The sequence below is a fragment of the Ambystoma mexicanum genome, chromosome 2p (genome assembly GCF_040938575.1).
Source record: "Ambystoma mexicanum isolate Mex_15411 chromosome 2p, UKY_AmexF1_1, whole genome shotgun sequence".
Taxonomy (NCBI): Eukaryota; Metazoa; Chordata; class Amphibia; order Caudata; family Ambystomatidae; genus Ambystoma; species Ambystoma mexicanum.
Window position 1 is genome coordinate 577,375,107 of NC_090923.1, and position 22,828 is coordinate 577,397,934.

General features: G+C 44.0%; 1 protein-coding gene across 4 annotated transcripts in view; it reads left to right on the top strand.

Moving 5' to 3' along the window:
* The window catches only part of DOCK3 (dedicator of cytokinesis 3), a 2,582,899-nt gene that overhangs the window by 1,753,469 nt on the left and 806,602 nt on the right, over positions 1-22,828 (top strand). For all 4 annotated transcript variants that reach the window (XM_069644069.1, XM_069644070.1, XM_069644071.1 and 1 more), the window contains one exon: positions 10,326-10,407. In XM_069644069.1, coding sequence (XP_069500170.1) covers positions 10,326-10,407 — 82 coding nt within the window. The remainder of the gene's footprint in view (positions 1-10,325; positions 10,408-22,828) is intronic.

Here is a 22,828-nt window from a genome sequence, read left to right on the forward strand (position 1 = left end):
TCTCTAACAGAAAAAAAAAATGCTTTTACAGAATTAACGTATTGACATGTAGCTTAGTTTAAACAAGCAAGTGCTCTTGCAGGTATGATAGCTTCATGTAGCTAAATAATGTGCTGGTTGTTAGCTTTTCAAACTAAATAATGTCCCAGCTCAGGGATGTTTGTGGTTGTGAAAGTGAGCAACTAAAATATTTGTTAGTCTAATAAAGCAGGGTCTGAATGTTCACTGTGTGTTGTTTTCACACACATCTGGCCGTGCAACGACTGTAACAGGCATATCTGCATTTCTGACCTGCACCAGTTGTGTGTGTGGTCCCTTGGCAATGACCATGCCATTCAGGAATGAAGATCTTACAGATCCATGCACCTTAAGGTGGAGCAGGAGCGAGTTAGTGGCCGCATGTCTCAGAAGCCTTGTGTACATTCCTCTCCGGAAAAGCCATAAACTTTGAAGTCTAATCCTGAGACCTTGACCCTGAAGCACTATTCTAGGGCTGATAAAGGGGAGCAAGAGAGGAAGAAGAAAAAGAAGCAGCAGTACCATTAATCTATCAATACTTTTTCTTTGCATTAGCACTCTTTCTCATCCAGGCAATGGTGCTGCCAATTCAGATCCTTCAGGTTTAATGCAAAGAAGACCACCCTGCAACTCATTGAAGTGAATGCTACACCTTCCTTCCCTTGGCCTCCACCACTTGAAATGGGAGGCATAAGGATTTGCCTTAATAAAAGTGTTGTGATGTTATTGTAAATGTATGTGTTTTTCTGCTGAATTTGTTAAAGTTTAATTATTTTTAACCATATAACAATATAAAAGAAGTGTTTCCGCTTGTTCCCTATCCTGGATTCAGAGCACACTGCTCCTTCCCAAGATGGTACAGGCAAATCCAAAGCACACTAGGTAGTATGCTAGCTGGACGTTTGACAGACAGAATGAGAATGCAGGAGTGATCTGGAATGATAGAGAGCAGCCACTGACAAAGGGAAGGTACAGGAGATCGCTTCACTACTGTTGGGGTTTATGACAGTCTCTGGAGCTAAATACACCATACTTCCGAGAAAAATGTTTGATGCATTATTTCCAGGAGAGCCATTGAAGAAGGTAGATATCAGGCATGAAGGCTATGCAGGAGCTCACATAAATCTGATTGGATAGTTTGAGGGAAAGTTTGAATTCAAAGGCAGGATGGCCTCAGGCAAAGTATATGTGACTGAAAAAGGGTCTGTTCCATTACAGAGTTGGCTTCAGCAAAAGAAGTTAGAAATAAGAATAGTGCATACAACACTGTGATGAGGATGTTTTATATAAGCAAATATTCAAAGCAGGTTGTCTAAGAGGTTTGTACACCAGATTCGCCTAATCCAGGTTGCAAAGCCCATTGCACTCAAGTTCAGAAATGTCCTTTTGACAATAAAGAACAAAGTGAAGAATTAATTTCTAAAGCTGGAACCAAATGGTGTTATTGAGAGTATTGAGGGTTCTCGGTGGGTGGCACCTCTAATTGTGGTGGCTGAGCCAAATGGGAAGCTAAGACTCTGTGTGGATCTTCGGTCTCTAAATAGGTGTGTGATACTAGACCACCACCCACTCCCCAACATAGCAGAAACACTGTCCACATTAGGTGATGCATGGGTGTTCTCATCTCTATATCTCATGTCGATGTACCATCAGAAATGGTTACACCCATGCTCCAAACAACGTACACTGTTCATCTCCCATGAAGGTCTGTTTGTTTGTCCAGATGCCTTTTGCCTTAATATCGGCCACTTCCATGTTTCAGAGGATAATGCACAAGATATTTAAGGAAGAACCAGGGGTTGTGTGCTTCCAAGATGATATATTGGTTTTTGGAGAAAACCATAGAACACAAGATGCAAGGTTGTATAAGGTGTTCGTCGCTCTCATGGAACATGGTTTGACACTGAGCAAAGATAAGTGCAGAATTAATCGAAAGGAGATTGATTATTTGGGCCACACCGTTTCTGCATCTGGTATCAATGTAAAACTGAGGTTAGTCTGCAACATCAGTGAAGCACGTGAACCGTGAAATAAAGAAGCGTTGTGCTTCTTCTTAGGTATGACTAAATACTATTTGAAAGTTCAGACACATGCTGATAAAATTGTGAACATGATGTCACTCCTTAAAGACCAATTTCCCTATGAGTGGAATAGTAAGTGTGCTGCTGAGTTTGGAAAAGTCAAATTAGGCTTGTAGTCTACATCATCCTTAAAAAACTTCAATTTGGGCATGAAAACAATAATCTCCACTGATGCCAGCAATGCAGGTTTGGGAGCTGTGCTTACACAAGTTGAAGCAAACCAGGAAACATATCCTTGCATTTGCATCATGTTTGCTTAAAGGATCAGAACTCAACTTCTCAACAATTGAGAAGGAACTTTTGGCGATCAAAAAAAGAAATTCTGACATTCCTGGGGATCGAAATTCATAGTGTGAACAGACCATAAACCATTGAGAGATATACTGCAAAAGAAGGGTCTAGACGACGTATCATCAAGGATAAGGAGATTGGCGATAGCGCTCCAAGAATATGACTTTGACATGCTATATGTTTAGGCAGATTGTTTGTCACCTATGGTTGTGTGTGAAAGTGACAATGAGGAAGAAAAATAGGAAGAGTGTGTATTGAGCAAAGGAGTGTTTCAAGGGATGAGTAGCTGAGTGCTGAACATGATGATAATAGCTGGAGGTGAGGTTTTAACTTGTAGAAAAAGGGTATATAATGAAACAATCCATTATAGGTACAAATCTAGAAGAATTTTGGGCAGTCAAGAATGAGTTGAACGTCTCTGGGGAGTATGTGATGAGAGGTGTCCGGATAATACCTCCATTTGGATTTAGGACAATAATTGTGGAGATCGCCCATTTAGGGCATCACATACACACGGAAAATTGTCTGCTCTGAATTCTGGTGGCCTGGCTGTGACTTAGAAATAGAGAAAGGGGTCAGGAACTTTGTTTCATGTATGTTGAGCGAAAATAATTTGCTGACCAGGGAAAGTACCATGCTGTTAATGAATGTACGAACCATGCCTCGTGAAAGAATAGGACTCGATATTTTGGGGTCCATTCAGAGTAAGGGTATTGCCAAGTTTTGCATTGTGTTGATTGCACACTTTCAAAGTGGGTGAAAGTGAAGATCATGCGAAACATTATGACAAGAGAAGTGATTGATTTTATGGAAGAGGTGTTCAAGCAAGAAGAGTGTCTGAGAAAAGTTTTAACTAATTATGGTGTGCAGTTTAAATATAATCAAATGTGCAGATATCTTGTGGGAAATGGTATAGAACACAAATCCACGACTATCCACCATCCCCAACCAAATGGCGTTGGAGAGAGATTTAACAGAGTTATAAAAGACTGCATTGAGTGGGCCTGGGCAAATAGCAAAAATTGGGAAGAAGTTATGATGAGCAGGATTGTGGTGCATAGGTTTTCTGCACCGCATACATCTATGAGGTTTTGAGATGAGATGGAGACGAAAGCCCAACAGCAAATTGTGCCCTCCATGGTTGAAGAGGGCAAAGTGGACATAGGGCCTCATTACGACCCAGGCGGTAAGTTACCGCCTGGGCCGTGACTTTACCACCATGGCGTAAACTACGTTTACGCCATGGTGGTTGGCGGACTTACCACCCCATTCCGAGGTTGGCGGGGGCGGTAAGTCCCCAATCCCCATTTACCCTTCCCCATTTTTGCCCCATAGGGCATAATGGGAGTGGGGAAGGCGTTAATTACGCCACCGTAAATTACGGTGGCGTAATTAACTCCATGGTCCCTTACTGCCATGGATTTTAACACCTGCTAAAAGCAGGTGTTAAAAGCGCCATGGCGCTAAGGGACCTCGTACTCAGGCGGTAAGGGTTGGCGCTGTTAACGCTGCCGTAAACCCCTTACCGCCTGGGTCGTAATGAGGCCCATAGTGTGCAAAGTGTAAGATTGCATGTTGCAGAGATGCAGGTACAGAATAAAGTCTGGTACGACATGAGGAAGGCAGTTAAAGAGAGGAAAGGACTGGAGGGAGAGTTTGTGATGATCAAGTTGCCTGTTGCTTTGAGGGATGGAACTCTTCTATGGAAGATAGGAGAACATGGACTTTGAATGGAGGGTTGCTGTGAAGGGCTTTTTTCACCTACCAAAACAGCTCCTTATCTACTTTTGTACACTCTCCCACCCTTTCTAGACCCTCTTTCTGCCACAAACTAGCCCTAAATATGTTTTGTAGACTTTTTGCTTACTGTGCTGTCCGCGGACTACAACAGCAGTCCATGGAATCAACATGGCAACTGTTTAAGAAAATATGACGCAGCTAACGCTTTCAAACCACAAATAAGCATGCATCGTTGGTGTACGTGGGCACCAAGCCACCCCCATGATCGGTCCAGAGGTGTCAGCGGACTCTAAATCAGGAAAGGTTTTGCGGACCAAACCCAGATATCACAAATGTAATTTTTACCCACTTTTTGGGCATTTAAATAGAAAAGAAACTACTGGACAGATCTACACCAAATTTAGAAAAGCACACTTTTGGGACCAAGCCACCGCTCCTGGGGCAAGAGTGATGAAAATCCATCCAGCGGTTTGGGCTGATGGCACAAGCAAAATCTTTTTTCCATTATCTCTATGAGGATTTCAAAAATGTTGGGCCCCCCTATAACTTTGCTCCCCCTCTAGACAAAACCACACCAAACTTTGCAGAATCATACTGAGGTGGCAAATTTTGGTAGCGACCCTGTAGTTATGGTTGAGTTGCTCAACTCATACAAAGAACGCTTTCGGCCAGCATATCATTTTGCCCCCCATTGGATAAATCCATCAGCCTTAATGGCAAACAAGCTATCCTCGATGTCGCCTTTGACAACCCTTGAACAGTCAACAATTCAACTAGTGGTGTATGATCCATGCAAATGGTCACTGGTCTTCCCCAAGTATTCAAGTCCCTGTGTACATGCCAAGAAGGCTCTTTCAATTACAGAACACTCTGCCTCAGCTTCACTCAGAGCTCTCGTGAGTGGCAAATGATCTTCGATTCTCCTTCTGCAATCTGTGACAGGACAGCTCCTAGTCCTTTTGTATAACTATGGCACTCCACTTCAGACTCTCTGAAGACACATTTACTCAATTCAATAGATTATCCACTTCTGCTGATGCATTTTACCACTCTGCCCAAACTCTCATCATGCTCTTAATTTTCTTTTCCGAAAATTAAATGATCTTTCTGGTATACCGTTGAACAGATGGGTCATTACTCTCTGGAAAACCGCTGCTGCAGATTCAAGGCCTAAAGTCATACGGCAGTAGCGGAACATCCCAAAGGTGGTTATGAATGGCGTTAAGTGACTGATGTCCATATTGATAGGGATCTGATGATAAGCAGATGACAAATTCAGTGTGGTAAATATGTATGCTCCTCATAAGCAAGTCAGCATTTCCAATAGAATTGGTAGTGGAAATGTGTCTCTCACTATGTTTTTGGGTAAATTCCTTGAGTCCACACAGAGCCTGAATGATCTGCCCTTCTGTTGTTCCACTGTTTTAGGTCTCGAGCATTCTGCTGATCCAATGGGCTCAAGTATTTTCTGTGTCACAAGTCTCTGTAATTCCTCCTCTACTATGAGTTGTATGAAGGGTGTTTGCTCACTTCCGGGACCAGCCCTTTTACCCTATGATACCCTCCCCTCATATGTTTGAATATAATGCAAGAAATGAACTCAATACAATGAACTAATTCTGGAAGAAACTCAACCAAAACATGTGATATACTTGCATGTATTTGATAACAAGCCAATTATGTAACTGAGCAATATTTTAGCAGAATGGGATAGAATACAAGTCATGCATCACAAGTACTTTGAACACAACAAGGTCTTACGTTCCTAGAAAATCGTGGATCTTGGCACGAGATTTGTCACATCAAGGACCAAGCCACCCTCATGCCTGGCGCCTGTATCTGCGGGACTGGCCGTGGCTCTCTCTGGAACCAGCACGAAGGTGGGATATGACTACTAGGAACCTCTGCCCCGGAGTGGTTGCTGGTTCCAGGCACTTCCCAGTGTGCACTCAGCAGAGGCCCATTGTACGAGTCCCTCCTGATTAATGTGGGTATGCATTCTTATTGGGCAGTCCTGTCAATCAGAATGACACAATTTGCTAGAAGCTTTGTGGTAATACCAAAACATGTTTTTGATGTTAAAATCCACTTCTGCTCTGCGCTCTTCCCCCCTGCCTCATCTATAGCTGGGACACGTTTGTTCCTTAGGAATGTAGTTTTACCTGCACCTGCCAAGGTCGCGCCTTTCCCATGCAACCCAGTGTCTGTATACAGTGAAGCTTCTTGTGAACGTGGAAGCTGAATACCAGGCTTGCAGTTAACTCTCTGTAAGCAACTTCATGAGTGCTCACATTTAATGTAGCTCACTATGCTAGATGTCTACGTGCTGCTAAAGCAATACTAAGCCATCTATAAAGCTATGATTATAATCATTCAGTACACTCTTTGAATAGCTTAGTCTTAGCTGCCAATACAGCAAGCTATAGGCCGAATATTCAATGTGGTTAGATCAGTGTGTCAATGCACCTATGACAATGCATCTACGCTTTACACTACACCTTGTCCCTGGATACAAGAGGAATATTTCTCACCTTGTGACTTATCGGCATTGCTGCTTCCTTGCGAGTAACCCACAAGTTTCCCAATGTCTTTCCAAAAGACTTCTGCATACCTTTCCTGTTCATGCGTGGGCACTGTCCCCAATACTTGCTCCTTAGTGTTTGGATCCAATTTTATATATAACGCTGCTGTGTCTCACCACCGTATTACATTAGCACCTTTCTTTTCAATTTAGACCTTCATTTAAATTCTACTTCTCCTACACAAAATCCAATGATTTGAATCTTGGATCCTTTGAACCCTCGTGGGTCCCTTATGTCAGACTTGAATAACTTTTGTTCCAACCCCTTGCGCTGTGATTTCTTCTATTTTTTATTTGTTATCATGCTATATGGTGAACAACTGTCCATCATTTCTAGCCAAAGCAGTCCAATCTGTATCTTGCAGCTTAGGCATTTGGGTTTGTCACTTGCCATGCGGCTCCATATGGCCATGACTTGTTCCTCTTCTGACTCTTCACTTTCTTGAATTCATGCTGTTATTGTCTTGGATCTCTTACAAACTGCAGTAAAAAGCCCCCTGATCCCGCAATAGGCACATCTTTGATTAAGTGCAGGACACTGTTATGTATTCAAAGAATGTCCTAGAGTTCCACATCAGAAGCACTTAATTATTTCGATGTTCATGTTTGAGGAGCTAGGTTTCCCCTATTGTTTGTAGTTCTTCTCTTGGCAAACATTGTATTTATCTGTAAACTCGTTATTCTTCTTGAATTCTTTTTCCATGTCTTCTCTATCACTGGAAGTTGGGTTGAAAGCATTTACCGCATGAACATCCTCCTCTGTTGTGATTTCCTTTTTTCCTTGACAACTTTGGTAGAGATCTCTGTATGTTCCACCTTCTTTGCTATAGCAATAATCTCTAGTGACTGCCACAAGCGCCGCCACTGCAGGGCACCCCAAGGAAGCCAAGAACTTCCCAGAGATGTCCGACAGCCCCATAGCCTGTGGCAGGCTCAACCCTCGATGCCACAGATTTAACTTGGGAAACTGAAGACTGAAAACAAGCAGCATCCATCAAGTTGTCATAAAGCTCAGTCTACAATCCATAGATGCCATGCTCAGAGTTCAATCCGAATGTCTTACCAAGGCAGATCATACATCAGAGATGGGACCCCAACACATCTCTGATGAAGGCCCAGACTCCAGGCTCATCAATGTCCCTTCAAAACCATGCTGAACACCAGGCAGAAAGCAGTCCCATTGTTGCCGTCACAATGCTGCACAATCTCCACCCACGTCGTCAAGCCAAACAATCCAACACAACAAAGCAAACCCAACAGCACCTCCACAGCATAGCTCCAGCGTGCAAACCTGCATGGAAGCAGTCCAAGCCGTCAGAACCACGGGTCCCAAAGGGATCCCAGGACAGCACTGACAAGTTTGCAGCATGGACCAGGTCCCGCAGCTCAACATCGCCACCTGCAGCTCTTCCGGCAATATCACCAGCAGCATCTCCAACATCTCTGTTACATAAGTTCCAGTAACCAGCACAGTACTAGTGGTGGCTGGACCAGCCAGCATATGAAATATAGCAGAGCTTATCATTTGTAGAGGGTTGTATAATAATTGGGTCATGTATTATAATGTTGGCTCAAGCAGAAATGCATACTAAAGAAATAATCCATTTAATTGTGTATGCATAATACTACTGCAAGGTTCAGGTCATTCAGCCTCTGAGCCCACCTGCTTAAGGGCAGTACTGCATTGCAGTGCGCATGTTTTGAAAATGGAAGATACAATGTAGTCCATTCGAAATACAAACAAACGTGGCCTACAAACAATACCCGTGATACCACCTCATGAAGCTTGACATACATGTTTTTTGAAGTTGTTCCCGTAGTTGGTCATATATCTGGACAATTGCACTGCATGAGCCTCAGTGATCTGGTCTGGTCAACCACTCATGCCCAATCACACTATACTAAAGAGTTGTAGTAAACCTCAACCAGTAGATAAATCTGCCCTTGCGTCTGCTAAATCTTCAAAACACATATTCTGTTGTTTCTGAATTGACTGAGGCTAATTTTGAGCTCGCCTGAAGCCCTTTATTGTGGCAATAAGACCTGAGGCGGTGGGTCAATACCGCCCCAGGTAATGGCCCCGGGGCCCCGGACCCCTAGTTAACGGGGCCCTGGGGGTATTACCGTGGGCGGTATTGGCCCGCCACTGAGGGTTTTATAGCCATTAGTACCCGGCCTGTTAGACCTGGGTACTAATGGCATTTTCTTTTTGGTCCGAAACGCTGCAGCGTTTCAAAACAGAAAAAAATGAATTGTGTTCCCAGCGCGTTCGTTCCCGAGAAAAAGAATAAGAAGGTAAGTGAGGTTGGGTGGGCGGGGAAGGGATAGTTGCAGGGGAGGGGGGATGAGGAAAAATAACTTACCTGAGTCCCCGGCGGGGGACGAAGGAAGCCTTGTGGAGGCTTGGAGCGGGGATTGCCCCGTTTCGAGCCTCCTCATTGTCTAAGGGACTGCCACGCCCCCCGCCGGGATCAAAAGCAGGCACGTACATGTGTCTAAGGGAATACTGTGTGGTATGGCTCTGAAAAGCGACAATCCACATGTAGTATTTCCCGTGGACTCCATGTACCGGGTACTAATTGTTATTAATATGTTCATTTGCTGGATTTGATCTCTATATGAATGATTGTTGTGTTGCATGAATTTCTATAGAGCTACTGTTTACAGATTGTCAATGAAGGGGTACCTTTATCTAGGATTAAGAATATTATGTTTCTAAGCACCATTAACTTACATTTTTGATCCCAGAAGGTTGGGCAGTTTGTTTTGAGATGTTGTTTCCTAAATGACAATAGCTAGAAAATATCCTTCACTCTAGCACACTAAAGTAGCCAACTATCCTATTTAATATGTTCAAGGAATTTTTATTCTGCTCAAGATTAAACAGAAAATGTTGCTTATGTATAACTATTATTCTTTTGAATTGTGGATCTTGAACATATTTCTGCATACATCCACAGCTTTCCCTCATTCAAGAGGGCCTTTGATCATGTGGCTGTCAGGGAAAATTGCATAGCCTTTGTCACTTTCAAAGGGAAATCATCAAATGTGCAAGGGTGTTTTATTTAAAAAGGGAAGGAATGACTCTCCGCTCCTATGAGAGTTAGGGAAATAAGTAGTATTGTGGCAATTCCCATTTATAAATATGTAAGGCTAGCTTTGCATTCTCTTGTGACAGCAGAATCAATTATAAGAAACGTAATGCACAGGACTAGATGTGCATATTTGATCAGGACAAGAATCACATATCTTTTGACATCCTTTCCAAGCACCTTTATCTATTAATGTGAAATATCCTACGTTTTGGAATAGATGGAAGATTAAACCAAAAACAGTTCTACCAAGAAGCTACAGTTTAAATTTACATCCATGCTTAAACAATCCACACACTGCTACAGTAAGGAATTGATGTAACCCTGTTTAAGAGTGCATTGGTAGACCTGTCTGGGGCTCCCAGTACAAGTAACGCACTGAGATGGTAGGTCAGTCTGGGGGGAGGGGGTGCATTATTCCTTTTCAGCCTGGAAATTGCCAAAAGCATCACAGAATAATCATACTATTGTCTTATGATGCACATTCTGATGGTGTAAGTAATCATGCTTTCTCTCACACAGGGAGCTGATCCGATGTTTGAAGTGGTATATGGACCGATCAGCAGAACTTGTGCGGCAGGACCACATTCAGGAAGCCATGAGGGTAACTGTATTGCGTTGAATGCTAGCTGTGGCACTACCATGTCCCATGTCCCATAATCTGCATTTCTCCATTTGTGATTGCGACCATTAATTTTCGTCAACAATTAATTAGGGACATACTTGTAGTAATTTTGATTGACATATTGCTTTGTATCATAGATTCCTTTGGACAATGAATAGAACATTTGACCTATAGATGATTTATTTCATTGTTTGTTTATAATCGTGACAGATCTATTTGAACGTTCTGTTATGGATGGCCATTAGACTTGACTGCTACCTCTATTATAACATTTAATCATGGATTTCTCCCGATGGTATTGTAAGCTTTAAAGGAAACTAAATTAAAAAGCCACACAACACATTAAGAAAATAACAGTATGGGCATATCTGGAAGTACCTAATAATTATCCTCAGGATAAAACCTCACCTATTGTGTAGGGGGGATATTGCTTGTGTATAAAATCACTGCTCCTCCTATGGTACAATTACTGTATTACTGTAGATGTGAAATACCTTGCCACTAATACATCCCCAATACTGAAAATTACCGCTCTGAGATGGTCTTATGAGACACATCTGGGACCGACAGCTACCACCACAGGTGTAGGATAGGTGTAGCCACTAACTATTCGCGATTTGACAGAGCCGTTTGTTTTCTACAAGTCCCTCAACCACCTAAATTTACACACAAACTCTGACAGACAGTATGTGTAATACAGAGTGTCATTTATAACCTCTGGCTTACACCTGCAGTATGTATTCCGATGTCAGAAATGATGCTAGTAGGATGAAATTATAAACACAGTTGTGGTATTTTTTACCACTGTTGGAAGTTACCACCAAGAGCATTTACTTCTGCTGGTAGTACCATTCCACTTAACCAAATATGGAATTGCATTGCTACCACAAATACCACTATTTATTGGAGGACCTATAATTCTGAAACATCTGAGCTACCTAGCCAATACATTGTTGCTCAATGCAAATCCTCAGAGCATACACAGTACTGATGAAGAACATTGAGGGGAGTGGCCTATTACAGAGAACATTTACAGGAAGGTTCTGGAATGTTTTTTTCATGGAGCCCATTACATGAACCAGCTAGCAAATCTGCAGGTCTTTCATAGAGGTATTCATTGAAGAAAGGTGGAGCTTCATCTGGAGGTTGAGGCAAAGGGTCGCAGCCATATAGAAGGAGAGGGGCCAAGTCAATCATCACCCATAATGAGATTGCAGGTTCTTGCATATTAGTTGAATGAAGAAAACCAGAGACTGAGTAGGACATGTATATGCCAATAAGAGCAAAGGCATAAGCAATGACCAGAACGATGAGCCCAGCCAACACTCTACCATGCCACTGCATACCTGTGGCAGAGAAGAGAGGAGTGGATATGCTTGAGGAAGGATTTGATGCCTGATAGAGACCGACACAGACACTGCATTGATTCACACAGAGAGACAGCGAAGTAGCAGTGAGTACAGTATGGGTTGAATGCTGATCGGTGAGAAGAAGAGGTGGTCAGCACAAGCTAAGGAATGGAAAGGCAGAAGGGAAGTGAGTAGTGAACCAGCATCTGGAAAGACGGCAGGAAGGGCCCATAGAGTCCTTGGAGGAAGTGCAATCATTATGTGTATGCTGGAGAACAAAGTCCAGTACTCATTCAAAATCTGGCAAACACATGTTAAGAGAAGTGCAATCACTGGGGTGCATGCTGGAAGATAAATTCCAGTAACCAGCCAAAGTATAATGGGGGCATTGAAATAACAGTTGATCCATTGTGATGCATGTGAGGAAACAAAGTCCAGTACCCAGGGAAGGTCTAACAAAGACATTGGGCGTCATTATGAGACCGGCGGTAGCCGTGCCAGTAAATCCGGCATGGCAGCCACGGGTATAATTTTTTTCCGGCGCCCGCGAATGGGGAATTACAGGGTCATTACAGCCTTGCTGGACCCCATAATTGCCCATTTGTGGGCGCTGAAATAAAATACTGCCCATTCCCATTTGAGGCTCAATGGGAATGGGGAGGTCGGATGAACCAACACCATTCGTGAATGGTGCCGGTGCATCCGACATGATCTGCTAGCGGGTGCTGGTATGCCCATTGAAAGAAAGGTTAAATCAGTGTAATGCAGGCAGGAAAACAAGGTCGAACACCCAGCCATATTCTAGCAAATATATTGAGTGAAAAATGTATTCATTGTGCGGACATTGAAAGGGCAGTTTGATCATTGTAGTGTATGCTGATAAACGAAGTTAAAGTCTCATTAAACATTGAAAGAGGAGTTGAAGTACTGTGGGGGTCATTCTGGGAAATTAAGTCTAGTAGATCGCCAAGCCTAAAAGAGCATTTGAACAACTTGCAAACGCCCATTACTGAAAAGCTAACCTAGACTTTGAATAAAGGTTTTATTTTTTTAATGTTTTTATTAGGTGTGTATGACTAGTAAAAGAAGCCTTTTACACTATATACAAATAGAAAAAGATTCACAACCATAAAAAACTTAATTAATGAACATCAATATTTAAAAAAGAGAGGAATTCATCAAGTAAAAAAATTAAATTAAGTAAGCAGCAATTTAGCCTAAAAAATATACATTGAATATGTTTACATTACATTCAGAAAAATGAAATAGAAAAATAAAAATCCAAGTCAAATAAGAAGTGAATCAAGATTTGCCACCACAGTCATTAGGCGGGGTTCCACTCCAAAAATGGACACCCAGAACTGGTCTGTACAATAAGTGGGAAAATGTGCATAACCTTTATTATATTCATGAGTTAATGTGGTGCAGGCAGTGAGTATATGCCTGGTAGTTTTGATGTTCTCTTTACAAAGCCTGCATATACACTCCTGTAAGGGAATAACCGCCCAGGCTCCCACATATTCTAAAATGGGAAGAATGTCCATACGTAAGTACATTATACATCGGATTAGGGACGGTCTGCTCAATTTAGTTAGGTAGCTTCGTGAGGGTTCATAGAACATGCCCTGATCTGTGTTTATCACATGTACCTTCTCTGTTTATCAAGTGTCGAGATTGACTCTGCGCTGTCCCATTCAATAGTTGTATTTTCTCCTTTTTGGGAACAGCGCCTGGTCATGTACAGTGGGACGTGTCAATTTAACCATATCTAGATGGGCTTTTACAGTAGTTACCAATTGAGTATGAATTATATTCAGCAATTATAAGTTTGCATGGGACACTGTAGTAAACAGCTTTTTCCACCAACTTCTGTTTGAACCTTTAAGAAGAGCTTGCACTTTGCCATTTTCGAGAGCGACATAAGGGATTGTATCCCTAGTTCTAACCTTATCACTGGGATTTGACTGGGATTGCTCCTGGAAGAGCCACCCACAAGCACAATATTTTCGCCTCCAGCTTTTGCAACCAGTGAACTGCCTTCTCTGGGAGAACCTCTAATGTGTATAGTATACCCAGAGTTATGCATTTCTTAAATGCTTCCAGATTAGCCTCAATAGAGTGACCCCCACTCCTATCAAACACCCTTTTGATAGCCAACCATTTACACCAATTCTTCCAATTCTTGGGTGGGAGGGCGTCAGAGTAATGTGTGAGAAAGTGCGAGGCCTTAATGGGGAGGCCCCCATAGCCCAGGAAAAGGAAGTGCCACCATATGCTCTTTCTCTCATTGGCAAGATTTTTGTTTTGGATGGGTTGATTCTAAGGCTGTTAGATTGAGCTTAAAGTTGTAGTCCCACAGCTGTCTGGTCGAGGTTTTAAGCATTTTCTGGATGAGTGGGAACATAATCCAGAAACTGGCCAGGGTCCAACAAGGATGTTGCAAGAGTATTTAACACAATCATGGACATGAATTCCGTACCTAGCAAAAGTCTAAGTAAGACAGAGAGAAATGAAAATAATTTGTTATATGCTGGAAAATGAACTCTCCCGGCTATAGTCTCCGAAATCCTAAAAGAGAAGTTAAATATTTGTCTATAAAAAGACTTGAAATTATAATACATGTGTTTCACAAGCCAAGTTTACATAAAATGCTAAATTGACTGTGGGCTGCTGAGCTCTGACAAACCCTTTTACAGTGCTGTATAAAAATGTAGGAGAAAAAAATAAATATATATTTAAAAAACATGTCTTTAAAGTCTGGAACAAAGCAATAAATACATACCTCTCATACCAGTATTCAGACTTTTTGGTTTTGTTGGATACAGAGGAATGTGGGGAGGGATGCTGGGTTTTAAAAGAAATGCTGTTTCCAATAGCAATCAAGTGTGATTACCCTTGTCATGGTATTCTTCCAATGCAGAGAGGAGAAGAGGAAGACGTCTGGGAGGGAAGAGAAGGAGAAACTGAAAATATCTCCTCACAATCGGAGGATTCCACTATGACAGATGAGGGGATTCCGTATGCTTTTTGTTGGATCCAGTTTGTGGGGCCAGGCCACACAGCTTTGCTGACCCTCTGAGTTGGTGACGAGGTTGAGGCATCTGGGGAAGCCTCAGGAGGGGGGTAGGGGCAGGGCCACTGGAAGGGATGACCCAGTGACAAGTAGCACGGATGTAGGGTAAGGTGTCAACCCTTGTTGACACCACCATGCATCCCAGATCGGCAGGGCCTCATGTTGATGCCATGATAAATGCAATGGGGGATCAGAAGGGCATTCTCATCTTGTGGGAGAAGACTGAGGCTGCTGCAAGTACTCTGGAGAAGAAGTTTGGGAAGGATCCTGTCTGGTTGGTGACATAGAGGAAGGAGGACTCTCTACCCTGCAAGGCAGAAACACAAAATTGCCAATTAAGATGAGGAGGAGATGCAGCAGAAGGAGACTCAGAGTGAGAACCAGCCTGTGTAGGCACTGCAGCCATATGCGCACTGACCTAGAGGAGGAGGATGTACAGGAGGAGTAAGCAGGTGGAATGGGGCCTTTTCCCTCCACAGGGCCTGCTGGAGTCCATGCAGTCCCCTCTCCCCCTGTGGTAGAGAGGAAGGAGGGGGTGCTAACATATGCCAGGTCGTGGGTGCATCCTGTCAGTGACATCAGGCATTACATGCCCCAAACCTGCACCTGTCCATTCTGCCCAATCAGTACCTGTGGAACTGGCAACTGTGGCCATTGGCAAGCCCCTGTTGCACATGCCACCCCAACAATTGCCTCTGGTATACATAATGAGGCATTTAGGAACCTATTACCTTAATTGCGAGCAGTCTGTTACCTGGGGAGGTGGACCACTCAGTGGGGCATGCAACCCGAGGAGGAAAATGGAGCTCCAGTACCCTTCCTTTCTGCAGGTTGGCCTACAGGGATAAAGAATGAGGCAATCATGGGGAAGGGATTGGCCTCACAAGGAAACTGCACACTCCTGAGAGTGGCAGTAGTCTCTGGGAGAGCTGGAGAACATTAGAAAACATTATGTGGACTACCTTCAGAACCTTTGTGGGTTGATGTGACCTGAGAAAGATCCTGAGAATCCCAGTGGGTTCAGTTCCCTGTGGGTGGGATGAGAACCTTAGTAGGTGGCTCTGCACTGTCACAGAATCTGAGAAACCTACTGGGTGTCTTTGCCCTGGGGGAGAAACCAAGAACCTCATTGGGTGCCTGCACCCTGTGAAGGATCCTGAGAAACCTGGGTGTGGGGCTGCACCCTGTGGCGGACCTGAAAACCTTAATTTGTGTCTGGGCCCTGTGGTGGAATCGGAGAACCCTAGTGGGTGGCTGGACCCTGCGGGAGAATGTGAGAACCGGAATGGGTGAATGCACCCTGTGAAAGAACCTGAGAACCCTGGTGGGTGGCTGCATTCTGTGGGAGAATCCGTGAACCTTAGTTGCTGGCTTTACCCTCTGATAGCACATGATAATCTCAGTGGGTTGCTGCACCATTTGTGAGAATCAGAGAACCTTAGTGGGCGGCTGCACCATGTGGGATCACCCTACAAACGTAGTGAGTGGATATAGCCTGTGGGAAATCGCCAAAGAGCATTAGTGGGTGGTGATGGCACTTGTGTTGCTCATCCACTCCGAATGACTGAATATGTCACACACATCTGTGTAAGCAAACTGTGACGAATCACAAGGTATCAGCCCTTTCCCATGTGGCTAGGGAGGTGCAGCCAATAATCCCCTTAGAGGTGGTTTAATGCAGAAGGACCTCAATGGGGGGACTCCATTTCTATTTGCTATTTCTGTACCTTCACACACCCAAAGGCCTCAGAGAGCTCACAAAACTCACAAAAAGAAACACAAAAAAGGAGGAAAAGATTTAAGCAGGAGGGCTAATCTTTACCCTGGTCAAAGACATAGGTTTTAATGCATTTTTTAAACTGCCTTGAACAGTAATCTCTTTCAGAGCGGATGGAAAGGCATTCAAAAGAGAGGGGGTCCAGACCTTAAAGCTGGAGCAGCCAAGTTTCAAAGAGCACCAGCGACAATTCAGAAGCTGATCTTTATTAGAGCGGAGAGTTTGCCTAATGGGTGCCTTCCTGATTTGTGCAGTAAAGTAACAGGGTGCATTATCAAATAGCCACTTGTGATTGAGAGCTTTATCTTGCATTCCCTGCTCCACCACAAGCCAGTGCAGCTTCCAACGTGCTTCAGAGATATGAGCTCTCTTCCCTAGTACATAGAGCACTCGTACAGCACCATTCTGAATAGCATGAAATTATTTTAGATTCGCCTTGGATGTATTCACTAAAAGGTTATTGCAATAATCAAGTTTGGTATTAATGCCCCATTCTTTTCGGGAAGGTAAGGCCGAATCTGCCATAGAAGTCTATCTAATCATGTATGAACATGATGAACTGAGGTGTGCCACTTGTTTATTAGATGTTAGTTGCAAGTCCAAGTAGGCAGCCAACATCTTGACATGTTAAACAACTGGAATAGTTTCACCTGCAAACATAATTTGATCATATTGAGGGCCGAAGTTCCTCAACCTCTTCCTTGTTCCAATGATGATCAATTCAGTCTTTCTTTCATTTGGGGCGAGGTAATTGAAGGCCATCCAAGACTGTATAGCCTGATACACTTAATTCACCCAGATCCTGGATCCTGGGGATAATCTCCAGAAAGATTGAGGAGGACCTGGCTATCATCTGTGTAATTGGCAAATTGGACACCTAGGCCATCGAAAAGGTCACACTGCAACCTAAGGTAAACATTAAATAACATGGAGGAAAGACACTGTACCTGTCGCACACCACGGATAAGCAGCACAGGAGAGGAGCAAAACTCATTCTTAATAACAATAGCTTTCCTTGGACCGAGAAAAGACTCCTCCTCTGTGGATAAGGATAATCACCTGGGATACAGCCCCCTGAATGTTGACACTCCCCAACCTTCCCTAAACCTCCCCATTGTTCAGAGCCACTATATTGAACCCAATCCTTCCTACTAATGTAACCTAGAACATAACACCAAAAGTACTAGGACAAGGAAGAGCACAGGAGCCATACAGATTGTTGAATGTATGCATACTGGTACAAGGTGTTCCTGCAGAGGCAGGAAGATCCAATCATCAACAGAGTTAAAGGTACCTTGTAAACCGCATGGCAAGAACTGGATACAAAGTGGAGCCGTGAGAGGATGCAGGTGCAGGCAATCTCCATCTTGGGAAAATCCAATCCTGCTGGCGGTCCAGCAGGAGAGTGATGTGAAGAATGCCTTATGAGCAGCGGGGTGAATTTGCCATTTGGTCTGTCAGTGCAGATCAAAACTCACAAGCTATGGAAGGAAGTACACAAAGCGGTGCTGGGAGATGCCACGTTGCGAATCTCGACATGGAGAGAAGCCTGAAGAGCCAACGAAGCCAATCCCAGTCTAAGGAAGCCCCAGTAACGTACCTAGAGCCCTGGGGAGGTAAGGGGAGGTATGGAGGACCGGACGGGACGCTGGAGTGGGTGGAAGCAACGCTTGAGCAGTATTGTGCCTAACCAGTGGCAGCCGTCCCTCCAGGATCATCTTCCTTGTGTCAGTGGCAGAGAGAGACCCACTGACCAACAGAGAAGGGTCGGAACCAGGCCACAAGTCTGAAAAGGGTCTGGGACCCACTGACCACAAGAGAAGGGTCTGGGACCCAAGAGCACATACTGAAAGCATCAGTGGAGATTGTCCTTGTCACAGTGGGAGAGAGAATCCCACTGACCACCTGAGAAGGGCCTGGGACCCAAGAGTAGACACTGAAAGCATTAGAGGAAAGCTTCCTCACCACAGTGGTAAAACCACTGACCACCAGAGAAGGGTTTGGGACCCCTACAGGACTTTGGGACTTTGCTAACAATAGGTCTGAGTGGCAAAGTGTGCAGCCAAACTGAAAGCAGTGAGAAAGAACTGTGTCCAGCAATACCAAGAGAAGGAAGTAATTCTCCTGGTACCAAATCAGGATTTTTTATAAAGACACCAAGGGAAGGGAGTCATTCCGCCTGACCTTGTATTGAACTGTATCAAGCAATACTAAGAGAAGGAAGTCATTCTCCTGGTATCGAACCAGGAGTAGTATTAAAGAAGCCAGGGGAGGGGAACCATTCCTCCTGGACTTGTGGTGAACTCTGAAACATCATATCAAGAAAAGGGGGATATTCTCTTGGTCCAGAACGGAGAGTTGAGCTAAGAAACACCAGGGCAAGGGAGTAATTTCCCTTGGTTTTACTGGAAGTTGTACAGATCCATAAAAGAAGAAGGGAGTCATTCTCCTGGACATGCCATTGTGTAAAGAATGTCTGAAACCCGAAAGCCAGGAGAAGGGAGTCATTTTCCCTGGTATTTTTGTTGTGAGAGAACATTCTTTCTGAATATGATTCAAGAAAAGAAGGAACCTTTTGTTACCTTACCTTTCAGTTGTAGTGTGAGGAATAGAAGTAGGTTGTGACACAGAATGGTGGAAATGACTTTGACTGACATTGTGCTAGGACCCTTTAGTATTAGTTTTGAGATGGGGGAACCCCTCTTCTAAGTTAGAGATAGTGAGGATCTTTTCTTCATATTTAAAATAAAAGTCTATACCCAAAAACTTGCCACCTTTGTGTTTGTGTCCTCCTTTGTCACACTTACAAAACCCAACCCTAAATCATACTCACTGACTGGGTCCCAGTCACTATCTCTCCATACCCTTCTTCCTACACCTATGCCATCTCCACTCCAGTTTATTAACCCTTCCATAAATATCCTAAGCCTTCCTTCACTAATGATGACCTGCCGCTCTGAAAGCTGCCAGAGACAGAAAAGGAGCTTCAACAACATGTCCCCAATTAAGCCATCTCGGTGAACTTCAGAATACATTTTCAAAATGTTTGTTTGCGTTTTTCCCTGGACAAATTGTCAGCAATTCAGTTTATTTGAATTGTGCAGGAAATTTTATTTAATCGTAGTTGACGTCAACATCTTGACACATAGGTTTTAGCCTTAATCTTTCATCAAACTCACATCGTGGTGATCTGTCCAATGAGAATCAGACTGCAAACGAATATTCTTGATCAACCTTTCATCTGGTCTATAAAGCACTACATTGTATCATCATGCAGTATACATTCATGAATCAATATCATGTAAATTATTATAGCCTACAAAACATTCAGAATATACGCAAAGCATAGCTTCATCTAACCGAAATTCTACATTTACAAGGATTCCTATGCACACATGTTTAGACCTTGTGATAATCAAATTTCAGCTGAAACCCCACTTCATCTTTTAAGTAATAAAAAGAAATGAGCCAAGAACCTGCTCCCCTACACCCGGGGGCCATCAGATTATTCACAGAGCGCAGGATTATATGCTAAAGAATATTCGGGGATGGCTTTGTTTGCCAAACTCAGCTAAAATTACACTTACTGTGTGGCTAACACGTTCAAACCACCATGTTTCTGCAATGGGCGTAGCTAATTGCGTTTCTTTTACCTGAAAAGGATTCATAAAAGAGAACTCAGAAAGAGATATTATTCTGTATCCACAGATAACTCATTTATTTATGATTAAATATATCAGAACATATTTATTTTCTTATATGAAAGATTTTTTGAGGGATATAAAATACAAATGTTTACATCTAAAGTTTTGCTGTTACACCACTGCCAGAGAAACAGACGAAGAACAGACCTCCAGTTATTGGGTTGGATGTTCCCTCGGGCTACAAAGCACCCGAAAGCACTCATTAATTTATTTTATTTATTTATTGAGCATGTGTTAGGTGCCTATACAACTGAATAGTGTTTCCAGGTGCCACAAGGCAGGTGGGGAGGGGATAAGGGGTGTAAATAACAGTGTCAAAACAGTAATATATCATTCTTACAATCGTGGTCCTACTAGCCCTTGTGGAATTCGGACGTGCAAGTGCAGTGTGAGGAGGGGTGGGGAATAGAGAAGGGAGGGGGAGAGTATGCAAGATATGGGCAACTGCTGGTGGGAGCCTGGTAGGGACGTGCCAAGGGGAGCCAGGGGAGGAGACCACTGGCTAAGTGCTAGGGCGGAGGAAGCCCAGGGTGGGATGCACAGCCACCAAGCAGGGGGCCCAGAGGGGGACTGCAAGGGCAGTGCTCAGGGTGGGAGGATGCTGGTGTCAACTGGGTAGAGAGCCTGGTAACCTGTGAGGATCACAAAGGACCAGGCCCCCAGTCTCAGTGGCGGTGGGGTGATTAGCAGGGGAGGGAAAGAGAACAAGTATAGAAAAGCAGATTATTGAGAAATTTCTAGAACTTAAGGAGATCCAGCTCAAGTCTGAGAGGGGGAGGGAGGCTGTTCCAAAGGGAGTCACCAGCCAATGAAAGAGACCTGCCCTCCCCCTTCACTGCTTGGAGAAGAGTTCGACAAGCAGAGAGTTGGAATTGGAAGAGCAGAGGGCTCTAGCAGGGCAGTAATTAGGGATGGAAAGTTCGAGATAGCGTAGTCCCAGGCCCCAGAAAGTCTTGTGGATGATGCAGAGTTTCTTGAATTTGATCCTCGCAGATGCCGGGATGCAGTGTAGGGATTTTAGGGCTGTAATGATATGGACCCTGGGCTTGAGGCCAAGGATAAGTCTTGCAGCCCTATTCTGGATTAGCTGAAGGGGGCATAGGGAGGAAAGGGGGAGATTGAGGAAGAGGATGTTGCAGTAGTCCAGCCTAGAGAGGACCAGAGCTCTGGAGACAATGAACTTCTGGGGAAAGGTGAGAAAAGCGAGAATTACTCTAAGGATGTGAAGCTGGAAGTGGGCCTTATTGAAAAGTGCCAAGATGTGAGGGGTGAAGGAGGGAGCAGAGTCGAAGATGACCGCAAGGTTTTTGGCCTCACAGGATGGTGAGGGTAGAGGGCCCAGAGGATAGCAGGGAAACAGGGCACAGGTGTCCCAATGAGAAGGATCTCCATCTTACTGGCATTAAGGCAGAGATTGTTAGCTGCACACCATGCCTGGATCAGGGATGAGAGAGGAGGAAGAGAAGGTAGTACGGGGAAGTTTGAAGGAAAGCTGTGTGTCATCAGCATAACAGTGGAAGTGAGGAGAGAAGGAGGAGATCAAGTGAGCAAGAGGGGTGAGATAGATATTGAGGAGCCACGGCAATAGGATAGAGTGGAGGGGACGCTGCAGGTAGCAACTGAGGTGGTGGAGGAGAAAGGGCCCAGTTGCAGCTGGGAATGGCGGTTAGTGAGGAAAGAGGTCAGCCAATTCAGTGCCTGGTCCGTAATGCTGAGGATATCACATAGCCATTTATGAGGATAGAATGGTTGACCGTGTCAAAGGCATAGAAGAGATCGAGGAGAATGACCAGAGGTCTCTTGGTTACAGAAGCAAGCTTTATGACGTGCAGATGTTAACAGAGTTAATACAAATGATTATCAACAGAGTTACATACAGAAGAGTAATACATGCTGACGTTTACATGTTGATGGAGGAGATTTTCAGTCAAACAAAGAGTTTGGTTTTGATAGCTTTACGGAAAGCTTGGTGGGACTCGATCGTTCGCAGGTGGGTGGGTAATGCGTTCCAGTGGGTGGTGGCCAGTGTAGGAAAGCTGGAGCCCCCGCACGGACTTTGCAAGTTTTAGGCGTGACGATCATGTTGGAGTAGCCCTTCCTGAGAGGTCTTGTGGCTGTGTGCTTGGTGATTCTTTGAGCCAGGTACGGGGGTGCCAATTCGTGGAGGCATTTGTGGGTGAGGGCAAGAGGTTTGAAGAGAATTCTCTCTTTGACCGGGAGCCAGTGGGCCTCCCTTCTTACTTGGGAAATGTGGTCTTTTTTTGAAGTTCCTGTGGCCAACCTGAGGGAGTTGTTTTGAACAAGCTGGAGTTTGGCCATATTTTTGCAAGAAGTCCCAACGAGGAGGGCATTGCAATCGTCCTGCCTCGACCCAATTATTGTCCTGATATTGGTGAGGCAGCTCTGGCGTGATAGGAAGGGTCTGGATGCGTAGAGAACTTTGGAATAGTAGGCCGAGGAGGAGAAGATGGCATTAACCTACCTATCCAAGGTCAGA